At 48.7% G+C, this 15,009-nt stretch overlaps 1 protein-coding gene across 1 annotated transcript in view; it reads right to left on the reverse strand.

The window, feature by feature from the left end:
• INPP5A (inositol polyphosphate-5-phosphatase A) overlaps positions 1–15,009 on the reverse strand; it is a 221,777-nt gene that overhangs the window by 158,754 nt on the left and 48,014 nt on the right. The window contains exons 2-4 of the mRNA XM_065638815.1: positions 13,515–13,556; positions 3,545–3,645; positions 1,751–1,838 (exon numbers count right to left, since the gene is read on the reverse strand). Of these exons, the coding sequence (XP_065494887.1) occupies positions 1,751–1,838; positions 3,545–3,645; positions 13,515–13,556 (231 nt within the window). The remainder of the gene's footprint in view (positions 1–1,750; positions 1,839–3,544; positions 3,646–13,514; positions 13,557–15,009) is intronic.

A 15,009-nucleotide genomic window follows, 5' to 3' on the forward strand; every position in this document is an offset into this window, starting at 1 on the left:
GAGTAATTTAATCAAATAACACAAACATATGTTTGGTTAGCCTGTTTTCCATGGAAAATAACAATGCTACAAGCAGACTTTTTTTCCCCTCCTGTATTGACAGAACTTCTTTTTCCAGGAAGGCCTAGCTTTAGTAAACCGGGGATGAGAAGAGATATACGAAGTAATATTTATGACAGGAAAGGAAGAATTACAAAAGTGGTTGTGGAACACCGCAAGAAAAGGTAGTGCCTAGAAAATAATGCTAGTACGTGAAACCAGAAACCACCTCATTTCTTGAATTAGGAACTTCACAAAAGGCAGAGTTCTTTACAGAGACACAAACAACACGTGCTCTACATTAGGACTGCCTCTTTAAGAGCCTTTTCATCCATCACAGCAGCATCAAAAATAAATGTACCTCATGTTAAATAAAATAACTTAAATACTATAAAGTACTATGATCATCTTTAAAAAAAGTTATAGATATTCTGTCATAGGCTGCATTAGTCTTCTACACTGTGTTTCCCAAATTATAACCACAGATGGTTATCCCTTTTTTCACAAAAATCACAGAAAAGCCCAGGTGGGAAGTGGCCTCTGGAGACGGCCTGATCTCTGCCGAGCGCAGAGGGGCTGTGCAGAGCCCCAGGGCTCCTCTGCCCGCAGCGCGTGTTTGCTGCGGGCCCGGCACGGCCGCGCCACGGAGCCCGCGGACACGGCCGAGCTGCAAACAGCTCAAGCACGCGGTGCTGAGCTACCAGCGACTCTGAAACACACGGTTCTGCCCGACTGCCCTTCAGCCACCGGGGCTTCCTCGACATCTTCAGCATACAGCTCTAACATTCCTGATGTGAAATTTGTCCCACTAAGGCTCGGTAAAGCTGATAATACGGTTTTTCTCCTCTTTGATGAGAAAGAGAAAAAAATCCTGGTGTCTCTCCTCCAGTTCTGCATTTCCTGGGTTCCTAGGAGAGTCATTAAAAAATGAATACATAAAACCCCTCCAGGCTCTTATTGCCCACGGTTATCCGCTGGCAAGCGGGGACCTGTGTGCGCTGGGGGGCTGGTTTTCCTGGTCGAACCGCGTGTCCCTGGGCTGCCGGGCAGAGGCCTCGGAGCTGCTCCCTGGGGAAAGGAGCTGCTGTCCTGGCGAGAAGGGAGGTGTCACTGACCCCCACGGACCGCTCTCCCTTGTACAACCCAGCAGGCAGCACCCAAACGCACCGGAGATCTGGCCGCACGCCGTGCGGTCGCGGCAGTGACCGTATGGGCACCTCTGCTGCATCTGAAAGGCAGCTCTGCGCACATGCTGTTACATCTACCTGAACATCGCCCACATACTACTGGAAACTCGTGCTCTGGCTCGTCTCACAGTCCCGCAGGCCTGTGAACCAGCTCTGGAGCTGGGTAACCCCCATCTGAGCCCTGTCCCCGCTCATCCTGCTGCAGAGCCCACACCGCCTCAGGCTGCCGGACCTGACCCTAACAGAGGGTAACTCTGATCCACCAAGAAGGTTGTTAGAAGAGAAAAAAAACCTTAGACAGCCATTTTAAACAAAAGACTTTCCATGCATCCTGACATTCCACTAATTTTTAAATGGATGCAGTCCTGTGAAATCAGCATCTACACATCCTACAAAGTAATCGCTCTTAATAAAGATGTAATCCTCATCATGAGGGAAACAGCCTCACACCAACCACAAAACCCCAGTTTAACAGAAGAAATTCACCACCTGCCGAACTAAACTTGTGAAAGAAACAAATTTACCGTGAAATGTTCCTGTGATTTATAGTTCTCATCCAGGTAAACTCGAGCTCTGTTGTAGTCTTTCATTGCATCACTTGATAACAATTCTCTGAAAGACAAAGAAAAGATAGAAAATATAAATGGAGATGCAAAGATACAATATTGCTTGAGCACCCTTCCCTGTATTGTAATGTGTCTAATAACACCCAAAAGAACTACAGGATTCATCTCATTTTGGCGTGGATTTCAGGGGTGAGAGTTTCCTGTGGTCCAGCCACCTGCACGTGAGCTTGGAGCTGAACACAGCAGACACAGTAACACGAGCCATGAAATTCTTATGTGTCGTTTGGACACAGTGCTGAAGGACTCAAGAATCTGAGGCCCACAAAACTCCATAAAATTGGGCAACTCTTGCTAAATGCCCTACGGTCTCAGCTTTAGAGCTTTGCTTTCCTGAGCGCGGTCAGCCTGCTGGCGGCAGGCGGTCACCGCGGGGCCAGCACGGGCTGCGTGCTGGAAAAGCAGCGGCTTGAGCGCTGCGAGCCGTGGATGGCTGCTCCGGGTGCTCTCCTGGGGGGGTTAAGAAACTAGACACATCTGAAAGGGTCAGGGAGGATGAAGGTCACAATCCTTTGGTGTCTGGGTAAATTTTAGTGCAGCAAAACGAGCCCCTGGCACATCTGCCTTCTGCAAGCCGGGTATGCTCCTGCCGTGCCCTGGGACCCATCTGCTCCGTGAGGCCACTGTGCCCCACGCCGGCACCGAGCTGCCCCGGCCCACGCCGGCACCGAGCTGCCCTGCCCGCACTTTTCCGGGGACACGGCAGGGACGCCCCGCAGCCCCCGACCCGCCAGCGCTGCCGCCGCCCGGCGCTGCCGCCGCCAGCAGGGGGCGCTGCCGCACTGCCGCTGGGCGCTCGGGGGCGCTCCCGTCCCGTCCCGTCCCGTCGGTGACCGGTGCCCGCGGCCAGAGCCGCCCGTGCCGGTCCGGGCTGCGCTTCGCCGGGCACCGGGGAGCGGGAGAAGGGGCAGGCAGGGCCGGGGAGCCGCTGCCCCTGCCCGGGGTCCCGGAGCTCCGTCCCGGCGGACGGGCGCCCAGCGCTGCCGGCCCGGAGCGGCGCGAACGAGCGCGGAGCGGGGCTGTGAGCCGGCCGGGAAAAACGGCGGCCGCAGGGCTCATTCCAGCGGGGACTGCGCGTCCAGCGGCGGCAGCTGCGGGAACCCGCCGCGGCAGGTCCGTGCCCGCGGCCCGGGGCACATCCCCGGCACCGGCAGCTCTCGCCGCCTCAGCCCCTGCTCGCCAGCTGTGCTGACGGCTCTGGCGGGGCCAGTCAGAACTCTGAACCTCTCCCCGAGCTGCAATGTAATTCTGTGAGTCAGTCGTGCTTCGCTCCTGCCGCCCTGTGCAGCTCCCCAGGGCAGGGGACACCCCGGGGTCAGGGACACCCCGGGGTCAGGCTGGGGACACCGGCCACACCTGCGGCCGCACACACGGTCCAGAGCGCGAACACGCTCCCGAAGTACGAAATGGTGTCATTACCAGACACAATAAGCTTAATGTCAGAGATGATACGAAAGGGAGATGTATATTCTGTAATGTGTGTGATCACCTTGCCAAGACAGGGCCTGAGGAGGTTTTTGTTACTTTTCCTGATTTCTTAAATAATACAAAGCATTAACATTTGCCTAATCACTTCCTTCTGCAGGCTCATACGACATGATGAAGCTGAAAAATATTTCAAAGCTTATATACTCATCTAATGACTTCTGCTTAGAATTATGTATGACATTATATATTGTATTTCCAGTTACTTACTTCACAAACTTGTCCACATGAGACATGGAAGCTTCATAGTTTTTTCCTCCAAATTCTTGACAGTGTAAAGCCATGAAATGGGGCTTGTGTGCATGTACAACCTGCAACAAACAGATAAACAAATATTAACCAAGTTGTATCCACAACTGTTATTATACAACATAAGTGACAAAGCCAGATGTGTTCTTTGTGGCAGGAGGACCACCAGCTGTTAGCGGAGAAGTAACTGGCACAGCAGCAGTAAGGGGAACATCATTCTTTTATGCAGACACAAGACTCTTAATACACAACAATTATCTCAAATATTTTTAGCTAATATTTTCTTTTTAAAACTATGAATTAGTTCCTAGGCACTTAAAGCAAAGACAATAACCTCTTCCATGTCACCTCCAAGAGGACCTAACACCATTGGGAGGATCAAAACATCTCCTTGTCTGGGAGTTGGAGGAGTTCAAACATCTGAATTCATTAGGTTTTTTCCACTTGCACAAAATATCTTGAATTAGCTCGGGACAGAACACCAATTAGCTGTCATATTTGATATTTTTACTTAGGGACTATCTTATTTACAAAAGTATTTAAGTAATGCACTCAAGTATATATACACATGTATGTAATACAGAAGGCACTTCACATGTTAGTCTTGTATAATGCAAGTATCTTAAATACTAAACAGTCAGCTCTAGGATGCAATTATACTAAAAACATAGAATGTATGCTTTTTTGATCATGCCAAGCCAATATTCAGTATTTATAAAACTGCTGCTGCTTTAAACATGCACTCCATGTTATTTTGTCCTAATATATTTTTCTTTGTGTTAACTACATTCAGCATTGCAAACACCACATCTAAAAATGTCTGTGTGTTGACACCGAGTCTGTACAAGTTGTAGTTCATATCTTCTTATCTTGTGAATTAACAGACACAAGCTACAGAACTATTTCAACTTTTTAAAAAGGTAACAAGCTGAAAAAGTCAAGTACACGCTGGGGCAAGAATACGGGGTAAATAACACACTAAAAATCTGAACTGCGATTCGCTGTTACTTCTGCCCGGGTGGCACTGGGCAGTCCCAGCAGCATAAAGGCCACTTGTCCAGGGCCATTCGGGGAAGAACAGCCTGGTTTGCACTGGCTGCTCCCACCGGAATGATGGGTGAACTCCTCTCCCTGCAGGCTCTGGGGCTCCCAGCACCCCAGTGACGGGTGAACTCCTCTCCCTGCAGGCTCTGGGGCTCCCAGCACCCCCGATCTCTGCTGGGGACGGTGGCAGACAGACATGCAGGAGAGGGGCCTGAGTGCTGGAAAGCGTTCCAACCTCAACACACTGCCAGGAAGAATAACTGGGGGGGGCGGGAATCACAGGGATAGCTCTCCTTTTGTACTCATTTTTTTCACGACTGGTACCGTGCAGCTCTGAAAAGGGAGAGACATCACAAGCCTTTGCAGTCATGCTTTTAATTATGTAAAACAATAGCAACTAACTTTACTGTAAAAAGTTCTTTAAAAACCATTTCTTTCAAACCACAGTAGGGAGAAATTGTCACCTGCCCTGATGACAGGGTGCAAAATGCCTCATTCCTGACCATGCAAACAATCTCGTTGGAAAAATCAAGCTCAAAGGCAATGAATTACAGATTAGCAAAATGTGAAATGCAGCAGCTTTCCCCTGAGCCCAAGGCAAACAGGAACCTGTCCCTGCTTCAATGGCCACCTTCCCACGGCAGCAACACGCTGGTCAGCTTGGGGACAGGCGGTGGCAGCGAGTGCCCCGGGCACCAGCACCGCCGGCTCTGCCAAGGGACTCCCAGGGCACGTGCCCGTGGGCACGACAGGACAAGTGACACCAGGCCATGCCACCGGCTGGTGGCTGCCACCTCTTGGGGGTGTCCCTTGGCCAGGGCTCTCCATCAGTGCCCGAGCAGCCCTGTGGGACCACGGGGCAGCCGCTGCTCACCCGAGTGTGTGGGGACCCCAGGGCTGGTGGTCCAACCGCCAGCGAGCCCAGGGACACCAGAGCCGATGGGGACACGGTGCGCGACCATTGATGGGACACGCAGCATGCAGTAACTGACAGCGTTTCTGATCTGAGCCAGGTCAGACTCGCAAGAAGGAGCTGACGGCCGCTGGCTTCCGAGCGATTTCAGGTGAGTCACTTCCTCTGCTGAGCCTCAGCTTCCCCATCATCGAAACGGGTCGTGACACCGACCTGCTTGGTGAAGGGTTTGGAGGTAAGCTACAAGTGCTACTATAGAGAGGACAAAAGGAAATACCCCCTCCCATGTACGCGTTTGTAGGTCTTCGTGCATTTCAGTTAGCTCGTTAGTGCCGGGTTAGCTCGTTAATGCCGGGTTAGCTCGTTAATGCCGGTTTCTGCCTAACTATGACACAGCAATCCTGCTTTAAAAACAGGCCATCATCAGCAAGGACCGAGAAAGAGACAGAGCAGCACCACACAGAAAGTGCAACTGGAAAAAAGAGAGGACTACGGGACAGAAGGCTAAAGATACATAGCTGGAACCCAAGGAATTATACCCAGCTGGGACATGCACATACTTTTCCTTTGATATATATATTTGATGTAACTACAAAAGCTTATATTAATACTAGTTGATTTTATAGATTCACAAACGATTAAGAGAAAGCTTTGCTGAGAAAGTTTATCTTAAGCATCTTGTCCAACACCAGCTGACTGGCTGATTTTCTTCACTGTCTGGCATATACACATTAACCCAGCCCAGGCTGGGGAGCCACAGAGCCCACCTGTGGTCCCTAAACAAGATGCAGTCCCGACCCTCCATGTGCTTTACTGCTCCACATCAGTTTTGGCTTCCAAGTCCTGGTATTATCTACTTGGACAGCTCTACAAAACTACCATAATCAGAAGAGAGTTGTAACTATTTAATGTCGTAAAGCAAACACATCCAGCTCTTACTGTTTCAGTGCTACACATCCAGTAACCGCTCATTGCGAACACAGCAAAAACATGTTGGAGTTTTGTGCTATTAACTGTGGTAACTGTTTTTTCCTCAAGATCTCTCCTTACACAGCTAATAAAACTAATAAACTGGTAAGGCAAAAATAAAATAAATGGTTTTGAATTGGATACAGGCATAAGCTACCTCATGTTTATGAGTAACAGGAGCTTCGAACAGGGAGGTTTGTCTGGGGAGGACAGTGGGGAACAACTTTACTGTGCTACAGCAACAACACAAAACACTGCCAGACTCTGAACAGAGATACAGGACACAGGTTTTTGTTCGCATTCAAATCCTCGAGAGCTTGAAATCATAGCAGGTCTTAAAAAAATATATATCACATTTTTAATGAGGAAATGCACCAGCTTAATAGCAGTGAGAGGCCTTGGTGGCATTCTTTGCAAGTTAAGCCACAAAAACATACCTGAATATTAGTTACATCCTCTCATATAATAAATACCCTCCAACTGAGAGCAAATTGGCTCTGCTTCATTACCTTTTACTAGTCCTCTGCTGTTATGAGAGAACAAACAGTACATAATAATGAGCAATGAATACTTCTGAGCTGAAAACTCACAGTTGCCAGAGGTTCAATAGCATATACAAGTTCACATAAACACTGAATCTGCATCTATGGGAGCACAATGTTTTTACAAAGTTGGGCATTATTCTCAGCTGCTAGGTACACAAAAATAGGTAAAGGAAGTCATGATTAGAAGTTATTTTTTGGGATACACATAATTGAGCAAGATGCTCCAACCGAGTTAAGTACAAATATAAAACTGGTGGAAAATATCAAGTTAACCTCTTTCCATTCCAGCAGGTCCTTGTCCCTTGGGGCAGGAGGATGCCCCGCACGGCAGGGGCCCGGAGGGGACACGGCCGGGCTGCCAATGGAACAGGGCACAGCAGGGAGGGCAGCGTCACCAGAGCTGGAGCCTTGAGCTCCCATAGCCAGGACCATCAAAATAGCAAAATGTGAGCTTCAGTTTCCTTGTGAACTGTGAAATATGTACAAGTCAGTTTAGTATTTGTGGCCCTAAAGAATTCAAAGTACCTGCAATTTCTGTAAGTCTGAAGATGGGGGGGAAAAAAAACCAAAACAAACAACAAAAAACCAAAAAAACCCACGATATTTTTATAAGTGCATAGCCAAGCAGCAGTAGTCCAGATAAGCCTGCTCCTTGTATTACCATATTTGATATTAACCGATAAATCCCACTTCTAGCTCTTGTTATGTGACTCAAGGGACTCTGATGGGTTTTTTGGTTAAAACATTCTGAAATTCCCTGTTCTTGGGACAGGCTCTTCTATTGACATGAAACATCTGATGTTACATTATCTGACATCACATTCTGCCACAACAGAGGAATGGTTAAAACCTGAAAGTGTTCTGCAGTTAGGAAGTGTGGGAAATGAGGTTGCCTATGGAACCTGAACTCAGTCTCCCCATCCAGAAAACTTCAGTTCTATTATCTGTAGTCTATGTGAACGGCGTGATAGACTCAACCCAGTTGTTGAGAACTTCAGCCCGGCTCGCTGGGGCGAGCATGGGGCCCGCGGTGCGGGGGATGGATGCCCAGCTGCCCTCACCCCGGGCAGGACCCGGCGCTGGCCGAGGGCCCTGCCGCTAACGGGCTGCGGTTCTGCAGCCAAACAGCGCCCGGCATCCCATCTACAGAGCACAGAAGCGCTTTCCCCTGAGCCTGCAACTCACAGCTGGGCTTCGGGGGCATGAAGTCCCGGCTTAAAGAATGAAAAGCCTGTGTGAGGGGGTTACCATCGGGTGACCTCAACACCCATTTGAGTTCCCGCAGCTGAACATCACCTCTGGGACACTGCTGTACCACAGAGTGACCACAGCACAGAAAGTCAGTGTCTACCAAATGCTACTTACATTACTGTAATTTAATGGTTTGCAGTAAACTAAGGGCAGGAAGAGACAGATGAGCAATTACTGATCAGGTATGCACAGCAGAGGTAATGACGGGCATTTTGAGTGCCTTCCCGTTAATGACACTGCAGGGTCATTCTGAAGAACTCCAGAGGGTTTTTTCCTCCAACCCTTACAGAGTAGCATAGGAACGTTTTATCACTGGCCAGGTGAGCAGCTTTACACCCTCCCTGCCGCGCTGTCACCGCAGAAACTGGAGAAAGGTCCCTGTGACGGCTCGGGGTGACAGCCTGGGGCACTGCCAGGCCCGCGGCCCCAGGTGCCCACAGGGGCTGCCTGGTGGGCTCGCCCTGCTCACAGTCCCCTCTGCTGCCTGGGGTCACAGCCCGTGCCGGTGCCCTCCGTCCCGGCCGGTGTCCCCCCCGATGGCCGGTGTCCCCCCCGACGGCCGGTGTCCCCCCCGACGGCCGGCGCTCCCTGCCCGCCCCCTCGGCCACCTGCCAGGGGCGGGTGAAACAGCCCAAACCAGAGCGGCCCATCGCTGCTCCCAAACCGGCAGGCAGCACAGCTTCGGCAAGAAACTGTCACTGCCAGCACCTATGTGCGCTTATTTGTTAAAATCAGAAATCAGTATGGTTTTAAGGCTCATTTACAGGATGAGGAAACGCCTTTTTCCTCCAAAACTCAGACAAGGCACATACATGGAAAGTTTCAGCTTAAACAGGTTGATTTTTTTTTTCTTTTTTTTAAACAAAGTTTATGTGACATAAACCAGTAAGAAGGGTTAAGTAAAGGAAAACTGTGTTTCCAAGTGCAGGCTATGTTTACATATTGATGCACACTATAGAGAAAGGAACCAATACATGAACTAGTAAGGCAGAGGGATTTACTTGGAGCATACACTGCAAAAGGTGAAAGCTCTGAAGAATCCTCCCAGAACAGCCTCTGCTCCCTGAGGACGTGGCAGGCGCAGGGCGCCGGGATGCCACGGCCGGGCTGGCTGCGGGCACTGGGCAGCCCCCGCGGGACGGGGCCCCCGGGGCAGCCCCCGGCGCGGGGCCGCGGCCCAGCCAGCGCAGCCCCCGGCGAGGGCCGCGGCCCAGCCAGCGCAGCGAGGCCTGGTGTCCCAGGCCCTGCAGCCCCTCCCGCTGTCAGGCTGTGGCTCCAACACAACAAACCCAGACAACCCCACCTGGGGAAACGGCCTCCACCCAAAATCCCACAGTGGTCAATGGGGTCTGTGACACAGCATTTCACTTAACCACCCTTTCCAGTTAAACAAACAAGTCCACTAAAATAACTAATGAGCAAACTTTGAGTGTGTTGTGGTTGGTTTGGTTGGGGTTTTTTTTTCCTTCTCCTTTTTTTAAAGAAGGCAACACAAAAAGTTTCCATGCGGCAATACCAGATGACCTTTAGCTTTCAGGTAAACTTTTAACTTCTGTATTACTAGATATTAAGGCTCTAAATACTCTCAAACACATTAAGCAACATGGAAACTGCATTAAGGAAAAAAGCCCTCTGCTTTCATCCAAAATGACCATTTGCCATGAATGCGACAAAAAAAGATCATTACTAAAACTAGTAAAGACTTTCAATAGCTCCATCTCCTGAACTCCTCCCACCCCAAAAGCTGCCCAATGCAGCTGAATAAAGTCCAAGGGATGGGGAAGGAGAAGGTGAAAAGGAAAACACCCTAAGTAAACAACTAAATCAATAGAAGTCCTTTCTGTGTGCCCCCACGGCCCTCCCTTGCAAATAGCTCGGATGCTCTTGAAGCTTCTTGTTCCTCCGTATTTTTTCGTATAACCTGACACGAGGGCTGTGGGCCTGGGTACGGGGCACCTCGCACAAGCACAACGCAATCCCATCTGCATATTCTATGAATACTCCACATTCGCATAACGTCTGTCACATCAGATCACCCAATTTCTTGGTGTGCACTAAACTCTTCCCCATCACACACAAAATGCCCCAAACCACTGTTCTCACAATGTTTTCTCTCTCCTCCCAACAGCCACTTCCCCTCCCTGTCTCCAAGGTGTGTTTCTGGGGTAAGAGAGACTCACTGAAAAGCGGATGGGACGCTAAACTCAACTACGTAAGGCTCGAGTCACCAGTAACTATTCACAGTTAGGAGACAAGGCATAACAACCAGCACTGGACTTCGCTCCCTCCTGCCGCCCTGTAAGGAGTTTCCCCCCATTTGCTGTGATTTCTGATTATCAAGTGCACAGTACAACGTACTTGCACACACGAGCTTTTAGTTCTATCTTGACTCCAGTGAATTGTTTTCAACTGCAAACACTATTTTGTGCTTCGAACATCAGAAATGAGTGCAAACTCTGCGAGCAGGACGAGCAGGGTCACAACTGCTGCCACCCCAGAGCTCCATCTCTGGCGGTGCCACCATTCACTGCACGAACGAAGACAATTGCCCGGGGAAGACCCTCCTGACAGACAAACTGTCTTCTCTTGATCACTCTGCGTGCTGTTTAGGTGATTTTTAGCAAAATGATGGCTTGTTGTTTGCTTTCCTCCTTCCTTAAACACTATGCTACATAGGCTGCTACACCGTAAGCCATCATTAAAAACATCCCTGAAAGTTTATTTAAAATATTTTCTCCCATCTTTATTTCTTGGACAAACTGTTTAATTTAACAGCATTAGGTCTTCCATATTTTTCATGTCAATAACGTAGGATATTTGTAGATCAATGACAGAAGTTTAAAAATTTCAGCATGTGACATTTGAATGTTATTTTAGTCCTCCATATGCTACCACATTCTCAGAAATTAATACAGCATATAATCAATGATAAAACATGTATTAAGTGACTTTGTATTTACCTAGCACGGCAATTAAGATCCCTTATTTTAATTCTCCGGAACTTAAAAACAAGCCCCCAAGATGCTCCTTCATTGATATGTTCCTTGACATCAGTTTGAAGACATGCTTTCATTATGGGTTTAATTTCTAAAACCATTTTAAACTTAGAGGTATAACTGCACATCCTTTTTTGCGGAGATTATTTTGACTGCTTACAGAAGGACTTCACTCTCAGAAGTTATGCAAATGGTATTGACATAACTAAATATGCAAATTGAATTCCTCAGAAGAATGGAAAAAAAAATGCGGTTTGCGGTTTATCTGGGTTTCGAGTTTACAAAGTAGTATCAAGAGTCATTTTCCAGTACTTCTGGTGAACTTCGATCTGCAGAGGTTTTCAACAAAGCACACAGAACTCAAATAAAAACAATTCTGAAGCTGCACATGTGCTGGGTTGCTATGTACTCCAACATGACATGATAGTTTTGGTGCAAGCGCGTTACTGTCCCCCCAAGGGGCTGTTATGAAGTTCTGCTGCACGTCTCCTGTGTCTGAACACGGTGTGACCGGCCACCCTGCGGCCCGGGCTGCGGGAGGACGAGGTTCGGGGCCACGTGAGGAGCGGGTGACCTCCCCTGCCCCTGTCGCTTCGTGTTTTCTGTTAAACAGCGTCTCGGGCTGCAGCCGCGGGCACGGCGGCAGAACGCCGCAGCGGGACGGGCCAGCTCTGCCCCGGCCACACGCGTGCCGCGCGGGGTCCCGGACACGGCGCCGCATGCGCGACGCCCAGGCAGCGGGGCCAGGCCTCGGCGGGCCTGCCCGGACACAGGCAGCTCCTTCCCTTCCCCTCCTCTTCCTGCTTTCCACCAGCTATCTGGAGGCGTTTCCCTGGCGCCCACCCCGCTTCAGTAATCAACTGAACCCCTACGGGGTCTCCTTGATAAAGATGCGCAAATCAGTAATGTGATGTGGAAAAATACACAGTGATCTTAAAAACAAACCAACCAACCAACCCACAACAACAACAAAACCTCACACACAACAACAAACCAACCAAGTTATATCGATTTAAATGTACTTTGTATTTTCCTCATTGGAAGTCTTTCGTGAAGAGGGTTTAAATCAGAATTAGCTGAGAAAACCTGCACATTTTAAGACTCAGCAGCCAGGGTGCTGGGCCAGCTTGTCCAGGCCGGGCTTTGCCAAGGAGGGTTGGAGCAGCGGATCCCTGTGGTCCCCTCCAACCTGGGATTCTATGATATAGCAATAATCAATCAACATGGAAGAAGAAAAATAAACAGATGAATCTTTTGTGAAGTTGACAGACAGTGAGGAATGTAACACTGATTACTGCATCTCGGACTTTTGCAAATCCATTAAACTAGCCCGAGGAAGCTAACTGCAGTGTTCTGCATCACTGCAACGAAGGTCACGGGCTGCCCCAGTCACCTGCCCACATACAGAGCTACGGGACATCTTACAAACAAGCAAAAGAGAAATATTGCTTTTTTTTTCTGCATATAGTTTAACTTGAAAAACTTGAACAGCAGGATATTGCTGCTTTAACCATTTTTGTGTAGAAGATATAAAACTGAGTCAACCTCAGTCTGTCAGCGGGACGGCACCGCCGCGCAGGGACGCGCTGTGTCGCAGCCCGCGCCTCTCCTGGGCTGCTTGCGGGCTCTGCTGCACCTCGCCAGTTACGCAGCTCTGCCCTGCAACAGCAGAATGTCATCTAAACAACACCACTCCCCCCAGCACAACACAAACAAACAGAAAACCCCACCCACACCCGAGGCTTACGGCACATTTTATAGTATGGGTTCAGTTTCAGTATTTTCATGTTGCCTAACCAAGAGAATTTTCAACAAATAGCAGACAGCAGGACTGATCTTTTGCAAACAAACACCAGAAATCTTTATATTTCTATATAAATGTAAACCGGACTTTGACAGATTTTTTAATTATTCAAATATATTTCTTACTCAGGAGACCTAAAAGACCATTTCATGCCAAAATAAAAGTCATTTTTATAAAATGTGAAACCTTTTTTAGGCAAAGGATTGTCAGTGAGAACAAATTGTGTTTAGACACTGAATTTTTATCATCATCACTCAGAAAACCAGAAGGAAACCTACTTTTTAGGACTTGTTCGGACTATAAAATAGTTAGTGACTTCAACTTCACAAAGTAAAAAATCTTGACATTACTAGTTAAGCCTATAAGCAAGTGTGCATAGAACTCCATAAGAAAGTAAGTTTTACCTTACCTGATAAAATTCCCGAAGCCAATTCTTCTGTAAATTTTCTGGCTGAAAAACAAAATTAAAAAAAAATTAAGGATAAGAGTAACGTATTTTTATAATAATACCCCAATACTCATTGCTTTCCTCAGTGCATTCACGTGAGTTTTTCCCACAATTAACGAGCTCCCATGGACAGCCCTCTCCTTTTTGTTTGAGTCCCCTCTTCTCAGACGTGCACCAACGTACATTTTGCATACAGCCTCACAACATTTGCACACGTACAAGATTATCAAGCAAATTAAATCCACAGACTCAGTACATATTGGAATACGTGCTTGCAGACGTGCCCCGGCTGGCTGGGTTTGGGGTTCGTGCCATCGCCAGCCCCGGCCGCCCTGCTCCAGCACACGAGCTCCTGCCGCGCAGCTGGGGAACCCCTTTGAGATGCTACAGGAGCTACGAGAACCCAAGCAGCAAAAATACCTAAGTACCAAGTTCTGCCTTATCAGAAACAGAGCCCACCCAGACAGGATTGCGGAGGCAGATAGCCAGTTTTCACACATTAAACGCACAGCTACAAGAGAAACATTTGTCGAGTTTTATCTTCAACAAGACTTCTGGATGATTTTTGCATTGTAGTGGGGAATAAAAACTCAAATCTGACTTTTCTCTCCTAGAAAGAGCAGGGACGTTCAGTATCCACGCGAGGCAGCCTAACGCAGCGCGCTGAAGAGCAGAGACCCCTCAGCACCGCCCCGGTCGCAGCAGAACCCTGCCCGCGCACAAACGCCGGCGGGACATCCCCGTCCTGCTCGCTTCTCCCATCAACCGCGCTGTCTTCTAATAGCCGAACACAACTGGAGACTTACTAATTTACATCAACTGCTTGTTACAGGAAGATTTGCCCACAGGTGGCTATAAAGATTTTTAAGTAGTCAAAAAAATAGATGAATTTTTTTTTTTTTTGGCTAGATGTCTATAAAAGCCATCCAGCTCTGCAGGCCTATAAACTCTACAAAAGTTTTTTGAAGGCTGAGGGGAAAAAAGCACCACATTCGTCCCGTGCTGTGCCACCTCCCCTTTGATCACTTGTTCCTGACAATTCTGGGATTCAGACATCACTGGTCAGAGGTGAAATTTTCACTCCTTGGGAACGGTTATTTTCCCTAGCAACGAGTTTTCTCAGCATTCCCCACGGCAGCCACCTCTCTGGGGCGGGACACGGGCACAGCCCCTCGCTCTGCGCCCGAGCCGAGCGGACGAGCTTTGGCCCCAGCCCAGGGACAGCCTAAATTAATAAAGCCAGAACTAAACATCCCTCCCCTGGCCGGCCCTTCCCACCCCAGCGTCACTCTGGCCACAATAAGGAAGCTGCAGACACAAATAACCACTGACAGCAATAAAACAGCCCCTCTAAACATGCCATCTCATTAGCTGCTTCATTGGCAACTTAACTCTTTTTCTGCTCATTCTGAACTGAACGAGACAACCCCCTCCGTAACAGTGAGGGCTGTTGCTT

Source organism: Caloenas nicobarica, chromosome 7 (genome assembly GCF_036013445.1).
Source record: "Caloenas nicobarica isolate bCalNic1 chromosome 7, bCalNic1.hap1, whole genome shotgun sequence".
Classification (NCBI taxonomy): domain Eukaryota; kingdom Metazoa; phylum Chordata; class Aves; order Columbiformes; family Columbidae; genus Caloenas; species Caloenas nicobarica.